Genomic DNA, 17,414 nt, shown 5'->3' on the forward strand with positions numbered 1-17,414 from the left:
TGGTTATTACTCCCAACATTAAGATGCCCTCTGACGAATAGCAAAAAGAAGTGCCGTATTGATGCGTACATAAGTTATTACTTTGTTAGCTACTTCCCTCGGCAGTTTGAAATCTTAGAAGGGAAAGAGAAGCAGTGTCATTTCTGCTCCACTACCCCAAACCCGGTATGTTCCTTTTTCCTTTCCTGAATCCAAGTAGATTCAGACCCATTTGCTCTTAGGCCTCAAATTATTTCTGTAAACAATTTTCAAACAAGTCAGTGATATAACCAGATAAAACTCCAGTTCCTGGTGTGACAAAACAGCTTGTGTTATTCTCCTTCCAACATTGAATATATATGCCCTAGTCAAAATATAAAAATAACTGTTTAAAAGCATGGAGACCACCCCAAAGCAAGAAAAGTTAGAGGGAATATAATCCTTGAAAAAAAAAGGAACTCCACAGGTGAGTCCTACATTTCACAGGCTCTCCTAAGGACACCTCACAGTTTCCTGTAGCACGTGGGGAAACAGAGCTCAGGCAGAAAGTGTCCATCTGACTACCCTCAGAAACACAGGTTGGAACACAGTTGCCAGAGCAACTGGAAATTGAGGAGGAAATCTGGGAAATGAGTGAGCTACAGAGAGGTGAACCCATAATTCACATACAAATTTCCCTCAAATACTTAACTACCTTTTATTTGTTTATTTTTAAAGATTTTATTTGTTTGAGAGAGAATGAGAGAAGGAGGGGGAGTTGTGGGGGCTCGATCCCAGGACCCTGGGATCATGACCCAAGCCAAAGGCAGAGGCTTACTTAACCTATTGAGCCACCCAGGTGACCCCCCTTCTGGAGTCTTAAACGAAGAATCATTTTCTTGCCTTTTTCAACTTCTAGGTGCTGTTTGCATTCCTTGGCTTGTGGCCTCTTCTTGGCATCTCTCTAACTTCTTCCAACGTCCCATCTCCCACTACTGACTCTGACCCTCCTGCTTTTCTCTTATAAAGACCATCGTGATTGTATGGCATATACCTGGAAAATCCAGGCTAATCTTTTCTGAGGTTAATCAACTTCTAAGAGTAATCACACTGCAAAGTCTCTTTTACCATATAAAGTAACATATTCTTAGGTTCCAGGGACTCCGACATGGACATCTTTAGGGGCCATTATTCAGCCCACCACAGATGTCTGGTATTGTGGTTATGTAGGAAACTACTGTTTGTTCTAAGAGAGGCATATTGAATTATATAGGAGCGAAACATCATGATGTCTGTAAATTACTTTTAAATACTTCAAGAGGAAAAAGTAATTATGACAAAATCTTTTTTTTTTAAAGCAGACCTCATTCTAGATTTTTTTTTACATTTTTTTAAATTTATTTATTTGACAGAGATCACAAGTAGAGGCAGACAAAGAGAGAGGAGGAAGCAGGCTCCCTGCTGAGCAGAGAGCCCGATATGTAGCTCGATCCCAGGACCCCAGGATCACCACCTGAGCTGAAGGCAGAGGCTTTAACCCACTGAGCCACCCGGGCGCCCCAATTCTGACAAAATCTTAATAACTGTTAAGTGTAGATGATACATATATAAGTGTTCCATTAGATTATTCTCTTTTTTAATATTTGAGAATTTTCATAATAAATTTGTTAAGCTTAATGAAAAAAAAACATTGCGGGGTGCTTGGCTGGCTCAGTAGGTAGAGCTTGTGACTCTTGATCTTGAGGTCATGAGTTTGAGCCCCACATTGGGGGTAGAGATTACTTAAAAATTTTTTTAATGTAAAAAACAATGTTGAAATGCCAGTCTATGGTTTAGAAAGCTCACACACTAGCCTATAACTAAACAAGAATGGACGCAAAAGATCAGTTAGCTTGTTCGCTGATTATCAGAGTGCAGTGAACCAAGATGATGGTAGTGGATGTGGAGAGAAGTGGATGGAGGTGCGATATGTTTTGCAGGTTGAACTCATGTAGGTTGAAGATTTTTAAAAGGTGAGGGTAAAGTAAGCATCAAGGATAATAAAAATAGACTAATTACACTGAGTGTCTACTGTCCAGGAACTATTCATATTTAATCCTCATAACAAGCTTATGAGGAAGGTACCATGCACACCCACATCTTACTTGCAATCCGTTTGTACAACTTTGGGACTGGGAGTAGAGGCAGTGGTCCTTGGGACCTGGGTAAAGAAGCGGGCACCTGGGGGTGAGTTGGGATGGCTCTGCGGGTGGTAAAGGGAAGGAGGAGTTGGCTACACGTCCTCAGGGGCAGGGACCAACCGCGATTGGCCAAGTTGCCAAAGGAGGGTTGTGCAGATCTAGCCACTTTGCGGGTGGGAAACTACAGTCCCGCTCAGCCTCTTCAGCTGCTGTCTCCACTTTCTGAGATTTAGGAGGGGGGGCGAGAGCGCCGAGCTGGGGAGGATGCAGACCTGCTGTATTCTAGGGGATGGGGGGGGGGGTCTGGCTGCTCCACTGCTTCCTGCTTCTGAATAGCCGCCCAGGGGGCTGCAACAACATTAGTGGCCACCTGGGGGTTAGGGAAGGGGCTGTGCGGGCAGGCCAGGGAGGTCTCTTGAGAGAAGTGGGTGAGGGAGCCTCAAGGTTAGGAACTCAGGAGGAAAAGGATGTGTTGGGAAGCGTGAAAAGAGAGAAATATAGAGAGCGTCTTGTAGAAAGAGACGCGGGCTTGAGGTGGGGCTCCGCATATGCGATCTGGACTTAAGAGAAGCGACCTCAGGGGAAGATTGGGGATCCAGGAGGAGGTTGGAAAGACGAGTGGGCGGAGGGAAGTAAGCCCCGCCTATGCCGCCATAGGAGAAATAAGACGCACCGAGGGGCCAAGGAAGAGATGACCAGGGTTGAGGGATAGGAAGGGGACCCGGATTTCTGGACGATAGGAACAGGGACGCACGGCTATCGGGTCCTGGCTCCAGACAGAGAGCCGGGCAGAGAAATGAGCTAGGATTTCATCAAAAGCCTTCAGAGGCTGGTATTTGCTCTCTGGTTTCCGATAAAAAGGGGATTGTTAAACTAGGGTAAAAGAGAATAGAGGGGGTGAGAACCCATCCTTCCTCTCCGTCCACTCTGAGCCTTCGGAGTAGACCAGCGCTGACTCAGGTCTGAACGGCCAGAGACCGACTGCGCAGACTCGAGGATTCCAGTGCCAGGCGTGTGGGGAAGAGCGAGCAAACTCCTAGTCTGACGCCAACTTTCTCCGCCCGATTCTTGGGTTTAGAGGCCAGTGCAGAGGGCTCGCGAAGAACTGTAGGAGGAGGTCTGGTGGCGGATGACGGGAGATATGTGTGTGTGGCGGGGTAAGGGGACGTTCCTGTAGGGATGTCTCGCCTTCTCTGCCGCCCAGACGCCTCTTAAGCCAGGCTTCGGTCACTCCCTCAGCACCACGGACAGCACCAACCTTCCTGTGGGTCTGGCAGAGGGTGTCCAGGTCACCACTTTTCCTATCAGTCCTGGAGCGATGCCTCAGATAACAATCTCCCCTTCTAGAAGAAGCTCCTTTCTTTCTCATGAGGGTGCTAGATATTCTGCTTCTTCCAAAAAACAGGAAATTGGTATGGGAATCCATTTGACTTCGGAGGACCATTCCCTTTTCTTAACGCGTGTCCACAATGACTCATGGTAATTCCACTATATAAAAACTGGACTCTGCCAACTCTACCCGATCTACTTGGAATAATGAAGGTGTTATAGCATTAGGGATTATCCTCCCCCACACTCTGTCATTCCCCTATGCACAGTTAGATAAACTGGCTTTCAGGACAAAGATCCAGACACACAAACCCTATACATACAAATACCTTCTTCCTCAAAGGATTCCAGGCCTCCTTTCTAATCCAGGCACCCAAGGCTTTGAGATGCAGTTCACCTACTTCCCATGCCCCATTTGTTTGCCTGATTATCCATTCCATGTTTACAGCTTCCTGAGTCTCTGTTCACTTCATCCTCCACAGACTGCTCATTGCTTATACGTGTGGTTCTTATCTGGAAGTTGGCATCAAAGGTGAATGCGATTCTGAAGAACAGGGCAGGTGGGGGGGGAATGAAAAGAAGGAGGACTTGAGAGGAAGAAGGGGTCTGGTGAGGCAGACAGAGACCAGGAAACACAGGAGTGATAGTGGAAGAAAGCTGCTTTTCTTCAGCTGGGATTTGAAAGGCTTCTGGCCAAGTTCCTTGCCGATTTCACCATTCTGCCTCTTAGATGGTCAGGGTCAAGTGGGAGAGGGGAAGCTCTGGCCCCTCCAAGGGTTTGCCACTCCAGTCTTCTAGCACTTACAAGTTGTACTCCAGCAGATTGTGCCCCAAGGTGGGTAAGGGCTGGGGAAGAGAGGCTGGGACATGATCAGAAAGGTTGGGTGAGTGAGGGGCTGTTGGATCTGAGGATGAGCTTTCTTCCCCAGATGTCTCTACTTGAAAATTTCCTGTCATGCTCACCTCATGGAGAAGGGGGGTATGACTGGAATGGGAAGTGGAGTTGGATGGGTAGGCTGTTTGCCCTTGAATGTCCTGGAAGAGCCCAGCAGAGACTTCTAGAAGAAACCCCTGGAAGAGGCCAGCATCCAATTCCTTCTGATGAGTCCCAACCCCAGTGCTATCTGAGCTTTTTCATAGACAGCAATCCTTAGGTTCTCAGGAATACACATATGCACCCCTCAGCCTCTGAGAAGGAAGCAGAGCAAATGGCATAACAAGTGGGCAGGAGGAATGAAAGGGAGTGAAAAGTCCCTTGGAGACAGATGACTGACCTGCTTTAGTGTAGAATTTCATGGATGGGGGAAGGGTCAGAAAGGAAATCTACCTTGAGTTCATATTACTGCTACTACTACTGATGTCTAATATATGTGTAATGCCTTAGAGCAGTGGTTCTCAAAGGGTATCTCAGGACCAACAGCATCAGCATCACCAGAGAACTCGTTAGAAATGCTCATTCTTGAGCTTCACCCCAGACCTACTGAATCAAAAACTCTGGGAGTGAGGAACAGTAATTTGTGGGATTTTTGGTTTTTAAAGATTTTATTTATTTATTTGAAAGAGAGAAAGAGAGCATGAGTGGGGTGGGGGCGGGAGAGAGGGTGAGGGAGAAGCAGACTCCCCACTGGGCAGGGTGCCCAGCTCAGGGCTCCATCCCAGGACCTGAGATCATGACCTGAGCTGAAAGCAGACACTTAACCAACTGAGCCTCCCAGGTACCCCTAATTTGTTGGAATTGGAAATTCCAGAATTTGGAAATTCTGATGCACACTAAAGTTTAGGAATCACCGCCTAATTTTCTAAGCATGTACACCTCAAATATCATTTAGTCCTCACAATAGCACCAAATGAATCAGCAAACAGAATACAATCCTAGTTGAAGGTTTACTATACACCAGACTCTACACTGAGCAATTTTATACACCAGCTCATTTAGTTCTCTGCACAAGTTGTGATTCTTTATCTACTTGAGGAAGAGAGGGATTGCTGGTCTCACTCTGGCTCCTGGAGTGGACCAGTCAGTGTGTCCTAGGTGTCAATTCACCACATCTTTTTACCCTGCAGGTTTGTTCTGGAAGGATGACATTATCCAGGATATGATGACCCAGAAGCACAGCAGCAGACTCCACCCCACGGATCCATGTCTGAGGCATGGGCAGGCCGCCTTTCCTATGAAAACCACTGGAATAAGGTTTGTGAGACTTATGGTTGGCACATACTGTCTAGCAGACAGAGAGCAGGGAAGGAACTGATGTTAAAACTGCCTTCAGAACTATGAGAATGATCTATGAGAGGTTCTGTCTGGGATCCACGAAAAACAAATCCATTAGCCATTAGTGATATCTGCAAAGGGAGAGGAGATGGGTGTTAGCAAGTTTAGCTTCCGTCTGTCATGCCTGTATCTTTAGGGGCAAGCAAGAGGAGAAACTCCGACTCCTATTCCCTAAGGTAAGATTTACCTGTCTCCTCTAGATTTTTCAATCCCTGACTTTGTGTCCTATTCCTTTCCCTTCTGGAGCCCTGTCATCCTTTTCTGCCTTATTCTTTTTTTTTTTAATTTATTTATTTGACAGAGATCACAAGTATGCAGAGAGGCAGGCTGAGAGAGAGAGAAGAGGAAGCAGGCTCCCCGCTGAGCAGATAGCCCGATGCGGGGCTCGATCCCAAGACCCTGAGATCATGACCTGAGCTGAAGGCAGAGGCTTTAACCCACTGAGCCACCCAGGCGCCCTTTTTCTGCCTTATTCTTGACTCCTGGCTTCCCACCTCCCAGACCTCGATGGCCAAAGTGAAGAGAGAGCAGTGCTTTACCTCCAAAGTGGATTTGAAGACCCTTCAATGAGAGGTTGCCAACCCTGTTGAGGTAAAGGGTTTACTTTTTCTCCGGTGGTTGGAATTACCAACAACCTGTTTACATGAGGGAGGCCCCTATGAAGAAAGGAATGGATATTGAGGTGTGAACAGATAAGCTGAAGGAAAGTTCTTTCCTTCCCCAATGAAAGGGTATCCCATCTTCCTTCTCCCTCACAGAAACACCTGTGGGTATCAGTACAAGAAGTTGGGAGGGCAGATGCTAGGAGCTTCTAAGGTTGAGATGATCTAAAGATTGTGCATGGGAATTGAGTCTCAATTAGGCATTGAAAGTTGCCAAATTAAAAAAAATTAAATTAAAAGTCCTTTTGTCTCCATATACTCCTTTGCATATAGCAAGGGATAGGAAGGCTCCTTTGGAGCAGTGGGAGAGGTAGCCCAGAGGCCTTCATATTCAGCACTCCCTCCTCTCCTTGCCCTACTCCATAACCTGGGCAAGGCTCTAGGTTATCTCCTTGAGATGCTTGAACGCTTCAGAATCTAGATTTAAAACCCCCATCTAGGGGCGCCTGAGTGGCTCAGTGGATTAAGCCTCTGCCTTCGGCTCAGGTCATGATCCCAGGGTCCTGGGATCGAGCCCCACATCAGGCTCCCTGCTCAGCAGGGAGCCTGCTTCTCCCTCTCTATCTGCCTGCCTCTCTGCCTACTTCTGCCTACTTGTGATTACTCTCTCTGTCAAATAAATAAATAAATAATCTTTAAAAAAAAAAAACCCATCTAGGGGCGCCTGGGTGGCTCAGTCTCAGTTAAGCATCCAACTTTTGATTTCAGCTCAGGTCATGATCTTAGGGTTATGAGATCAAGCTCTGAGTTGGGCTGCATGCTCAACACAAAGTCTGCTTGGGATTCTCCCTCTCCTTCTCCCCCTGCCCCTCCCCCTGCTCACGCTCTAAATAAATAAATAAATACATACATACATACATAAATAAAATCTTAAAAAAAAAACCCACCTATCTAACACTCCCATCTATCTTTATAGATGAGACATGGCCTAGGCTTATCAAGGGACTCACTCAGAGCTGCACAGGAGGTTCATGGCAGAGCCAAGACTAGACCCAGGTCTCCTGATTCCTGGACATTTCCCTTGCATAGCCCCTGCCCTTCCTCTCAGGGACTGCAGTGAGAATTGGGCTGTTCCAAAGGTCAGACTCCTCCACGCTGCTGAAAGTCTTTTTGTTTGTTTATTTGTTTGTTTGTTTGAACTAAGACCTAATTGCAAGAAGGTGGCAGCCATAGGAAGGTATAAGGGATGGGCATCCCAGGCAGGGGACACTGCTGTGACAAATGGCCTGAGGAGGTATACCATTCACTTTAAGGAACAGATGGAAAAGTCAGTGGCAGAAGATTAGGTTGGAAAGTAGGCCCCAGAATGACCATTCAGGGGCTCATGGATCATAGTGAAAAGTTTTGATTTTAAGTGCAGTGAACTTTCAAGGAAGGGCATTTCATAATGTGATACTGGATTTCAAAGGGCGCCTCTCGTTATATTGGGGTATAATATCTGTGAGAAGGGCAAGCATGAAAATTGAGAGCCTGCAAGGAACCTGCACCTCAGGGGGCTTCCAGCCCCTCAGGCTCTCCTAGGAAACCTTTTCTCACTTCGTCAAATGACAGCTGGTCTTCCTAAGCCTGGATTGGTTGCTGGGTCGAGGCATTTAGAACTAAGTGACAGACCCATTTGTGAGGGATGGTTGCTATGGTGTTTTTGTGAATGCAAACAAGGTGCTGCCATTCTTCTCCAGCCCAGAGCCCAAGGGAAAAGCATGGGAGGGAGGGTGAACTATTTGTAGGAGCCACGGGGACAAACAATGGTTGGGCTGAGTCACTGTAGCTTACATAAATCAGCCTCTTATTGAAACACTTGGTGAAGGAGAGTAGGTGAAGAAGGGGACCACCTCCCCATATACTGATTCCAATTCTTTGTTTCTTCTTGTTTTAGGGCTTCTTTGAGCCACTCCCCACTGTGGGCCGAAGTCTTGTTGCTGACTGAGACCTCAGGTGGAGCCCCTCTGCCCCAGTGCCCTCCCGTCTACCCTCAAGAGGGGCGGTTCTAGGATGACCCTAATCTGGATCATTGAAGTGGACTTTCATGCAGACTCTTTCTGTGATTTGTCTTGAGGCAGGATGGGTGTAGTTTGGACATGGCCAGAGCTCCTAACGCAAAAGAGTAGGCATGGACCCGAACAGGTGTGCAGGGAAAAGAGCACAGCTCTTCGGTGCTGGTAGAAGGCTGGGTTTTGTCTTATCTTCCCTCCAGTGACCTGAAGCGGGGAAAGTGAGAGAAGAGCCACAGCTGGGATGCAGCCTTCCCCACCCACACCTACCGGCAGTGTGGTCCAGTTGCTTGCCCTTCCATGTCAGACATGCCTGGACCCTGTTTTTCTGTGAGGGTCTTCCTGCCAGCCATCTCCCACTCACCCTCCTCCCAAGAATCAAGATGAAGTGCTGTAACTAAAGTGTACACACATTAAATATTTTGATGGCTGGGGTGCCTGGGTGGCTCAGTGGGTTAAAGCCTCTGCCTTTGGCTCGGGTCATGATCCTTGGGTCCTGGGATCAAGCCCCACATCAGGCTCTCTGCTTACTGGGGTGCCTGCTTCCTCCTTCTCTCTCTGCCTGCCTCTCTGCCTACTTGTGATCTCTGTCTGTCAAATAAAAAAAATTTTTTTGATGGCTCTTGCCAGTTTGCTCCTGGTAGCTGAAAATCTGCAAGGGAGTAGGTAATCTGACCACCTGCACTCAGCCCAGCTGAATACCAGAATACCCTGTTTGCAGAGCTTTATACATCTTAAGTACTCTCACACTCACTGGATACTCGGTGTAAGCAAATGGGCAGGTATCAGGATTTGGATTTCTCTAAGGAGTTATGGAGTTGTATGCCTACCCTAACGATCAAGTAGTTATAAACCTAAGTTTACAGACTTTCCCAGCTATAAGATATTTTTCAATAATAAATAATAACTATGAACTTCTCACAGTAAAAAATGTAAAAAGTGAACACAGGAAAAGATGTTTCTGAGAAGAAGATGGGATGATTTGCTCTACCTGCTATCAATACCCAGTAGGAAGCTGTAGTAATTAAGAAAGTGTGGTGGGGCACCTGGGTGGCTCAGTCGTTAAGCATCTGCCCTCTGCTCGGATCATGATCCTAGAGTCCTGGGATCGAGACCCACATTGGGCTCCCTGCTTGGTGGGAAGCCTGCTTCTCCCTCTTCCACTTCCCCTGCTTGTGCTCCTTTTCTTGCTGTTTCTCTCTCTCTCTCTATCAGATAAATAAGTAATTAATCTTTAAAAAAAAGTGTGGTATTGGGGCACCTGGGTGGCTCGGTCGGCAGGCATCTGCCTTCGCTCAGGGCATGACCCTGGGGTCCTGGGATCCAGCCCCACATGGAGACCACTGCTCAGTGGGGGTCTGCTTCTCCCACTCCTTCTGTCCTCCACCCGACATGCTCTGTGTCTCTCTCAAAAAAATAAGTGAATAAAAACAAAATCTTTAAAAAAATAGATGATAATATAAGAATATCTTCATGTCCTAATGGTTAGAAAAGATTTCTTAAAGAGGAAATGAAAGTGCAAGAAATAAAGAAAAAGAAAGTACATTTGGTACATTAAATTAAGAATATCTATAAACTCTAGGGGTGCCTGGGTGGCTCAGTTGGTTAAGCTTCTGACTTCTGATTTCGGCTCAAGTCAGGATCTCAGTGTCGTGCAATTGAGCCCCACATTGAGCCCTGCATTGGGCTCCATGCTTGCCAGTAAGTCTGCTTGGGATTCTCTCTTTCCCTCTGCCCCTCCCCACACTTGTGTACACTCTTTCTCTCTAAAATAAATAAATAAATCTTTTTAAAAAAGAATATATATAAACACAATTGAAGTAAGACAGTTTTAAGATATATTATTATCTCTGCCATGTGAATATAAACTTCTTCCAGATATCTTCCCCGATAAAAATGGAAAAGAAAGAATTTTCTAAATCAGTGTTGTTCAGTAGAAATATAATTTATAATTATACATGTAACCTAAATTTTTCAAAAAAAGTTCTAGTACTGACATTTTTATTTTATTATTTTTATTTATAATTTATAATTTTATAATTTATAATTTTTTATATAAATTTATAATTTATAATTTTTATTATATTTTAATTTTTAATTTTTAATTTTATTATTTTTTATTATTATTATTTTTTAAATTAAATTTTTTATTTATTTTCAGTGTAACAGTATTCATTGTTTTTTCACCACACCCAGTGCTCCATGCAATCTGTGCCCTCCCTAATACCCACCACCTGGTTCCCCCAACCTCCCACCCCCCGCCCCTTCAAAACCCTCAGGTTGTTTTTCAGAGTCCATAGTCTCTCATGGTTCACCTCCCCTTCCAATTTCCCTCAACTCCCTTCTTCTCTCCATCTACCCTTGTCCTCTATATTATTTGTTATGCTCCACAAATAAGTGAAACCATATGATACTTGACTCTCTCTGTTTGACTTATTTCACTCAGCATAATCTCTTCCAGTCCTGTCCATGTTGCTACAAAAGTTGGGTATTCGTCCTTTCTGATGGAGGCATAATACTCCATAGTGTATATGGACCACATCTTCCTTATCCATTCATCCGTTGAAGGGCATCTTGGTTCTTTCCACAGTTTGGCGACCGTGGCCATTGCTGCTATAAACATTGGGGTACAGATGGCCCTTCTTTTCACTACATCTGTATCTTTGGGGTAAATACCCAGGAGTGCAATTGCAGGGTCATAGGGAAGCTCTATTTTTAATTTCCTGAGGAATCTCCACACTGTTCTCCAAAGTGGCTGCACCAGTTTGCATTCCCACCAACAGTGTAAGAGGGTTCCCCTTTCTCCACATCCTCTCCAACACACGTTGTTTCCTGTCTTGCTAATTTTGGCCATTCTAACTGGTGTAAGGTGGTATCTCAATGTGGTTTTGATTTGAATCTCCCTGATGGCTAGTGATGATGAGCATTTTTTCATGTGTCTGGTAGCCATTTGTATGTCTACATTGGAGAAGTGTCTGTTCATATCTTCTGCCCATTTTTAAATATATAATATTTAATATATAATATATAAAATATATATTATATTAATATAGAATATTTTAATAAAATAATCTATAATTTAATAATTTAATAATTTATAATTTATTTATATAAATTTATAATTTATAATTTATTTATTATTTATTATTTATTATTATTTTAAAAAAGATTTTATTTATTCATTGACAGAGAGAGATACAGCAAGAGAGGAAACACAAGCAGGGGGAGTGGGAGAGGGAGAAGCAGGCTCCCTGCAGAGCAGGGAGTCCAACACAGGGCTCGATCCAGGACCCTAGGATCATGACCTGAGCCAAAGGCAGATGCTTAACAACATCCAGGCATCCCAACATTTTTTAAAAGGTGAAAAAGAAACAAGGTTCCACCAAGTTTCCTGTTCTCTGTAAAAGTGTGGCTTAGAAAGATATTTTTTTACTTTGATATTGCACAGAAAATCACTCTGGTCCATTATCTATCGTGGTGGTGGTCATTTCTCTTTTTCTTTCTTTTTTTTTAAGATTTTATTTATTTATTTGTCAGAGAGAGAGAGAGAACAAGCACAAGTGGGAGGAGTGGCAGTCAGAGGGAGAAACAGGGTGCCCCTGAGCAAGGAGCCCAGGATCATGACCTGAGCTGGTGGCAGACACTTAACCGACTGAGCCACTCAGACATCCCTGATGCCATTTTTCTTTTTAAATAGGCCTTTATTACAAATTTGAAATCTAGGGAAGCTCCCTTTTCCTCTACCCAAAGAGTTCATACACATATTCATTGGAGCAAGTTCTTCATTGGAAGTTAACATTTATGACTTGGTAAAAGATGATATCCATGGGCACCATGCAGCTTCTGATACACAGTGCAATCCTCAGACAGTCACCATGCCAAGGCCAGCAAGTTTGCCTCACCGTCTAGAATTTATAGGTTAATTCCCACCCATAACAGGAAAGGGTAAAGTTTATGTGGTCCAAAGCGGGGAAACTATACCTAAAAGACATTCGTAGATGAGTCCCCACATTTTCCATTTGAGGTAATATTGACTTTTCCTGTCCCACTGGCCCTTGGGATGGTTACCCATGTGTACGACTTTTATTCTTGATCTCTTTTTGCCCAAAGGTGAACAAAAACTTACTTTGATTATAGTAGGATATTGGGAGGTAACCAGTGATATTTAAATTTGCTGGCTCATAAGTGACTTTCTTTCTTTCTTTCTTTTTTTAAAAGATTTTATTTATTTATTTATTTGACAGACAGAGATCACAAGTAGGCAGAGAGGCAAGGCAGAGAGAGAGGAAGGAGCAGGCTCCCCGCTGAGCAGAGAGGCCACTGAGGGACTCGATCCCAGGACCCGGAGATCATGACCCAAGCCGAAGGCAGAGGCTTTAACCCACTGAGCCACCCAGGCGCCCCAACTGATTGACTTTCATTGAAAATACCTTATGGGCACCCTTCAGATTTGATTCCACAAGAAGAGAGAGGGTAAAGGAACTCAAAGAAATCCAACAGCCATCGGTTGTAGGACAGCCAGTTCCCAGGTATATTTCATAAGACTGGGGTTGCTGGTAATACAAATAAGGCTTTTGTTTAATTCTGACCTGAATCCCATGCTTATACAGCTTAAAAACACATGCTCAAAACCACAAATCAACACAAAAGCATGAGGAGTCCTCCAAAGAAGCCGAAGACCCTCATCATTTCAGATCTCAACCCAAGACATCAGAGGAAACAGGAAATCACAATGGTCCATTATTTTGATGATATTGTGGCAACTGGATATGGTGGGCAGAACAGCATGTACCCTAGAGGTCGCAAGACACATGCATGGAAGAAGAATGTCAAGAAAGGTCAGAGCCCTGCTACATTAATGAAGTTTCTAGGGTTCAGTTATCTGTGGCATGTTGAGCTGCCCTCTCTAAAGTGAGACAAATTAATTAACCTTGAACATCTACCACAATAAAAAAGAGACAAAGCTCTTTATGGAAGTATGAGCCTCTTTGGCATTTGAGGCAACCTAAAACACATTTTAACGTGCTACTCTGACCCATTTACCAGTAACCCATCAAGCTTTTAGTATGGCCCGAAACAAGGAAACATTCTGCAGCAATTCCAGGTTGCAATGCAAGTTGTTTTTTCACTTGATAATTATAACCAGTGGTCTCAGTAGCATTGGAAGGGTCTGCAGCAGACTGTGTGTCATATGAATCCTCTGGCAAGCCCCAGTAAGATTATTACAGTGTAGATCCCTAGGATTTTAAAGGAAGTTGGTGCCCTTTTAGGCCATCAGCTATTCTCTATTTGAAGAGCAGCTTAATTTCCTACCAGGCCCTGGAATACTGAACACCTGGCCATGGGACAACCAGTAATTATGCATTGGGTATCATCCAATCCACTAAACCATAACATTGGAGGTTAAATGGAAATGGTGTACACGAGACTGGGCCCAAGAAGATCTGGATGAAATAAGTTGCATGAGAACGTAGCTTCCTTGCTTCACGGTCTTTCCCACAACCTTGTTATGGCCTTATGGGGAATTCTCTATGACTAGCTAACAGACTGGCGGGGGAAAGCACAGAGCCAATTTACACGTGTTTGCACAAAATGCAGATGTCAGCTAGAAGTCAAAAACTGCTACATTACAACACAATTCAGAAGTGTCGGTGGATTACATTGGTGAAGAATAACCCCACTGTGGGGACTTTTGTTGGTAGATCTGGTGGTCCACTTGGAATTGAAGAAGAAAAGAATTGAGGTATGTGTCTGTATTGATAACAATATTCATGACTAACAGGTTGATCAGCTGATCTGGGGTAAGAAAATCTGTGGCAAGAAAGTCTGCGAGAGATCACTTGGGATGAACACAGAGTGTAAACATAGTCATGGTTTCCTGTGTAAATAACCATGAATAGACAAAGACTATAGAAAAGCTTGTCAATAATCAGGTTACGAAATGACCAATTCTGTGGATATCAGTCATCCTCTTTCTCCAACCAGCCTGGTACTTTCTTAATGAGCCCACATATCAATGGATGTGGTGGCAGGAAATGAGGCTACACATGGGCTTACCAACGTAAATTTCCCTCCTCATGACTGGTATGATTACAGCCACCTCTGAATACCAATTTGCCAGCAGCAGAAGATAATACTGAGGTCCCAATATGGCACATCTGGTGACAGATTTTTATTTTGAACCCCTTTCACCATGAAAAAGGCAGTGAATTATATTCTGGATGTGGATTTTCCCTTTCTGTCCACAATACTTCTGACAACACTCACTCAACATTAGTGAACTTAAAGAATGGTTGTTTTACTCATCTCCAGGAGTTTTGGAGCCAAAGGGTAAAGTTCAGAGTGGTCCCCTGACTATTATACCTCAAAATCTCTGAAGGATTCTTAGATTCCCATCTCCTGAATGATGAATTTGCAGGTGCTAGTGCCCGAGAAAGGAATGTTTACACCACAGTCATAATCAGAGACTACCACCTGGTCACTTTGTGTTCCTCATGCCACTGAACTGATAGACAGATATGGATATCACTAAAGTAGCCACAGTGGTTGACTCCACTGCCAGGGAGAAGTTGAGTTACTGCTACAAAATGAGGGCAAAAAAAGGTTGTAACTGGAGCCAGAGGAATTAACTCGGGCTCTTTGTATTATTCTTCCTAGTAGTACTGGTTCAATAAAAAAACTGTAGAAGCCAAACAAAGCCAGAAACATCAAAGATTCAGATCCTGCAGAAATAAAGATTGGGCTCAACCCACCAGTTCAAAAATCTGATCCAGTCAAGGTGCTGACCACAATAGGAAAGCCATGAAATGGGTGGGAGCATAAGGAAGTTGTAGCTGTCAGTTTAGGCCTCAGGATCCCCTACAGGAGAAGGGATCGTAGCAGCTGTGTTCAAAATAACTTGGCACAGTAGTTTCTTTTTTTCTCCCATTTCTCTTCCCTGCTACTTTGTATCAGGAACAATGGCATTGCACTATGTTTTAGGTTTCATATGAGAGTGTACTTGAATTAAAGAATGTGTGTGTCACTTGTCATAAGAATACAGGGTTTTCATCCAAATAAATGACAAGAGTATAAGTTAGGATTAAGCTAGATATTCCCCTTTTTTCCATCATACTCATGCTCCACCTTTCTTCACCCTGTTCTATGGACCCAGGTTAATGTCTATGAACTGTATCAACTGTAGGTCCTCACTCACTAGCTTATGGTTGGATTTGGCCAATAGAAGGTATTGGCAAGACATCAGAGTCCAAAAAGGGAGAGAATTCAGGGTATGCATTTCTCTGGCTCCCTTCCTGATGGGTTGTGAGTTGACAACGGTCTATATTTCTTTACTTGTCCATACATTTATAAACAGTTCTATAGTTAAACTAGATTGAGTATACCATGGTTTCTGGCTGAGTTCAAGGCATCAGACTGTGTACATGTGAAGAGAAAATTAGTAAACTGGACTGTAGTTCAAAAGAAAATGTCCAAAATTAAATACAGAGAGACAGAAGAATGGAAAATACAAAAGATAAGGTAGAACCATAAAAGATACCACATGACAGTCTAATATACATTTACTTGGAGTTCCAGAAAGAAGGGAACAAGAAAATGGGGTTGAATCAATATTTAAGGAGATAATGTCTGAGAATGCCTCAAAGTTGATGAAAGACATCAAGCCATGTATTCAAGAAGCTCTTTGAATTTCAAGGAGAATAAAAGAAAAGAAATGTCTCTCTAATCACAGCCTAGTAAAGCTGCTGACAATCAAAGACAGGTTACCAAAAAAGAGTAACAGTTGTGCTGACAGATGATTTCTCAAAAAGAGAGAGAGAAAGGAGGGGAGGGGATCAAAAGCAGATACCCAGAGACCTCAACTTTATTACTGGGGTCTACTCTCTATTTGACTTCACCCCATTTTCTCTCCCAACAGGCTAACCTGTATGGACTACTTCAGTGAACTCTCTCTTCTGGATTCTTGTTAGGTTAGGACAATGGGGAATACCTAGGAGACATCAGAGGGAGGGAACAAGGAGAATGAGAACAGGGTGTGTTTTTCCTCCCATCTTCCTCCCTTTAAGGTTGTTACAGGCTGTCTGCTCCCCCTGGCACCCATGAGCAACAGGAAACATTACAATGGTATACATAGTCACACTACTCATGATAAACCAAGACTGGGGATAATCTGAAATCTATATATCTTTACTCTTCTTTACAGTTTCATAACCTAACCATGCATCCCTAGGTTATAAAATTGTAAAGAAAAGCAAAGAAATATGGTCAAAAAATAATGAATAATGGTCATCTTTGTGGGGGAGGGGTGTCTGGATGTCTCAGTCAGTTAAGCATCTGCCTTTGGCTCAGGTCCTGATCCCAAGGTCCTGGGACGGAGCTGGAATCAGGCTCTCTGCTCAGCAGGGAGCATGCTTCAGCCTGAGTTTGCTTGCTGCTCCTCCTTTTTGTGCTCTCTCTCTCTCTGTCAAATAAATAAATAAAATCTTTTTTTAAAAAAATGGTTGCCTTTGGGAAGAGGTAATGACTGTGGGACATAATAAGGTTTCTAGGGTCTAGACATGTTCTATTTCTTGACCTGGATTACATGGGTGTTCACTTTGTGATAAATTATTGAGCTACTCATTTTTGTTCTATGCAAATTTATTTCATAATTTACAAAGCTTTTAAAAAGAAAATAAATGAGTGAAGTGATAAAGATGACAGGAGGGGGGGGCGCCTGGGCAGCTCAGCTGGCTGAGTGTCCAACTCTTGGTTTCAGCTCAGGTCATGATCTCAGGGTCCTGGGATCAAGCCTCATATTGGACTCGTGCTTAGTGGGGTGTCTGCTTGAGGATTCTCTCCCTCTCCTTCTTCTCCCACCCCTGCTCTCTCTCCCTCTCTCCATCTCTCTCTAAAATAAATAAATATTTTTTTTAAAAGATGGCAGGAGAAATTGTGGAAGATGTAAAGAATTCCCTGAAGTATATTTTATTATGTAGTTTTGATTTTTGAAAAATGTAAATATTTTACATATTCAAAAAAATAA

The 17,414-nt window shown here is 43.7% G+C and overlaps 1 protein-coding gene across 1 annotated transcript; it reads left to right on the forward strand.

Annotated features, from left to right (window-relative positions):
• Positions 1 to 2,427: 2,427 nt before the first annotated feature.
• RESP18 (regulated endocrine specific protein 18) lies at positions 2,428 to 6,309 on the forward strand (the record flags this gene model as incomplete). Its single annotated transcript, XM_080799438.1, is given in 6 exon segments — positions 2,428 to 2,566; positions 4,198 to 4,262; positions 4,266 to 4,302; positions 5,532 to 5,658; positions 5,876 to 5,915; positions 6,241 to 6,309. Coding segments are annotated over 6 exon segments (477 nt in total).
• Positions 6,310 to 17,414: the final 11,105 nt, after the last annotated feature.

This window comes from Martes martes, assembly GCF_963455335.1.
Source record: "Martes martes genome assembly, chromosome: 3".
Taxonomy (NCBI): Eukaryota; Metazoa; Chordata; class Mammalia; order Carnivora; family Mustelidae; genus Martes; species Martes martes.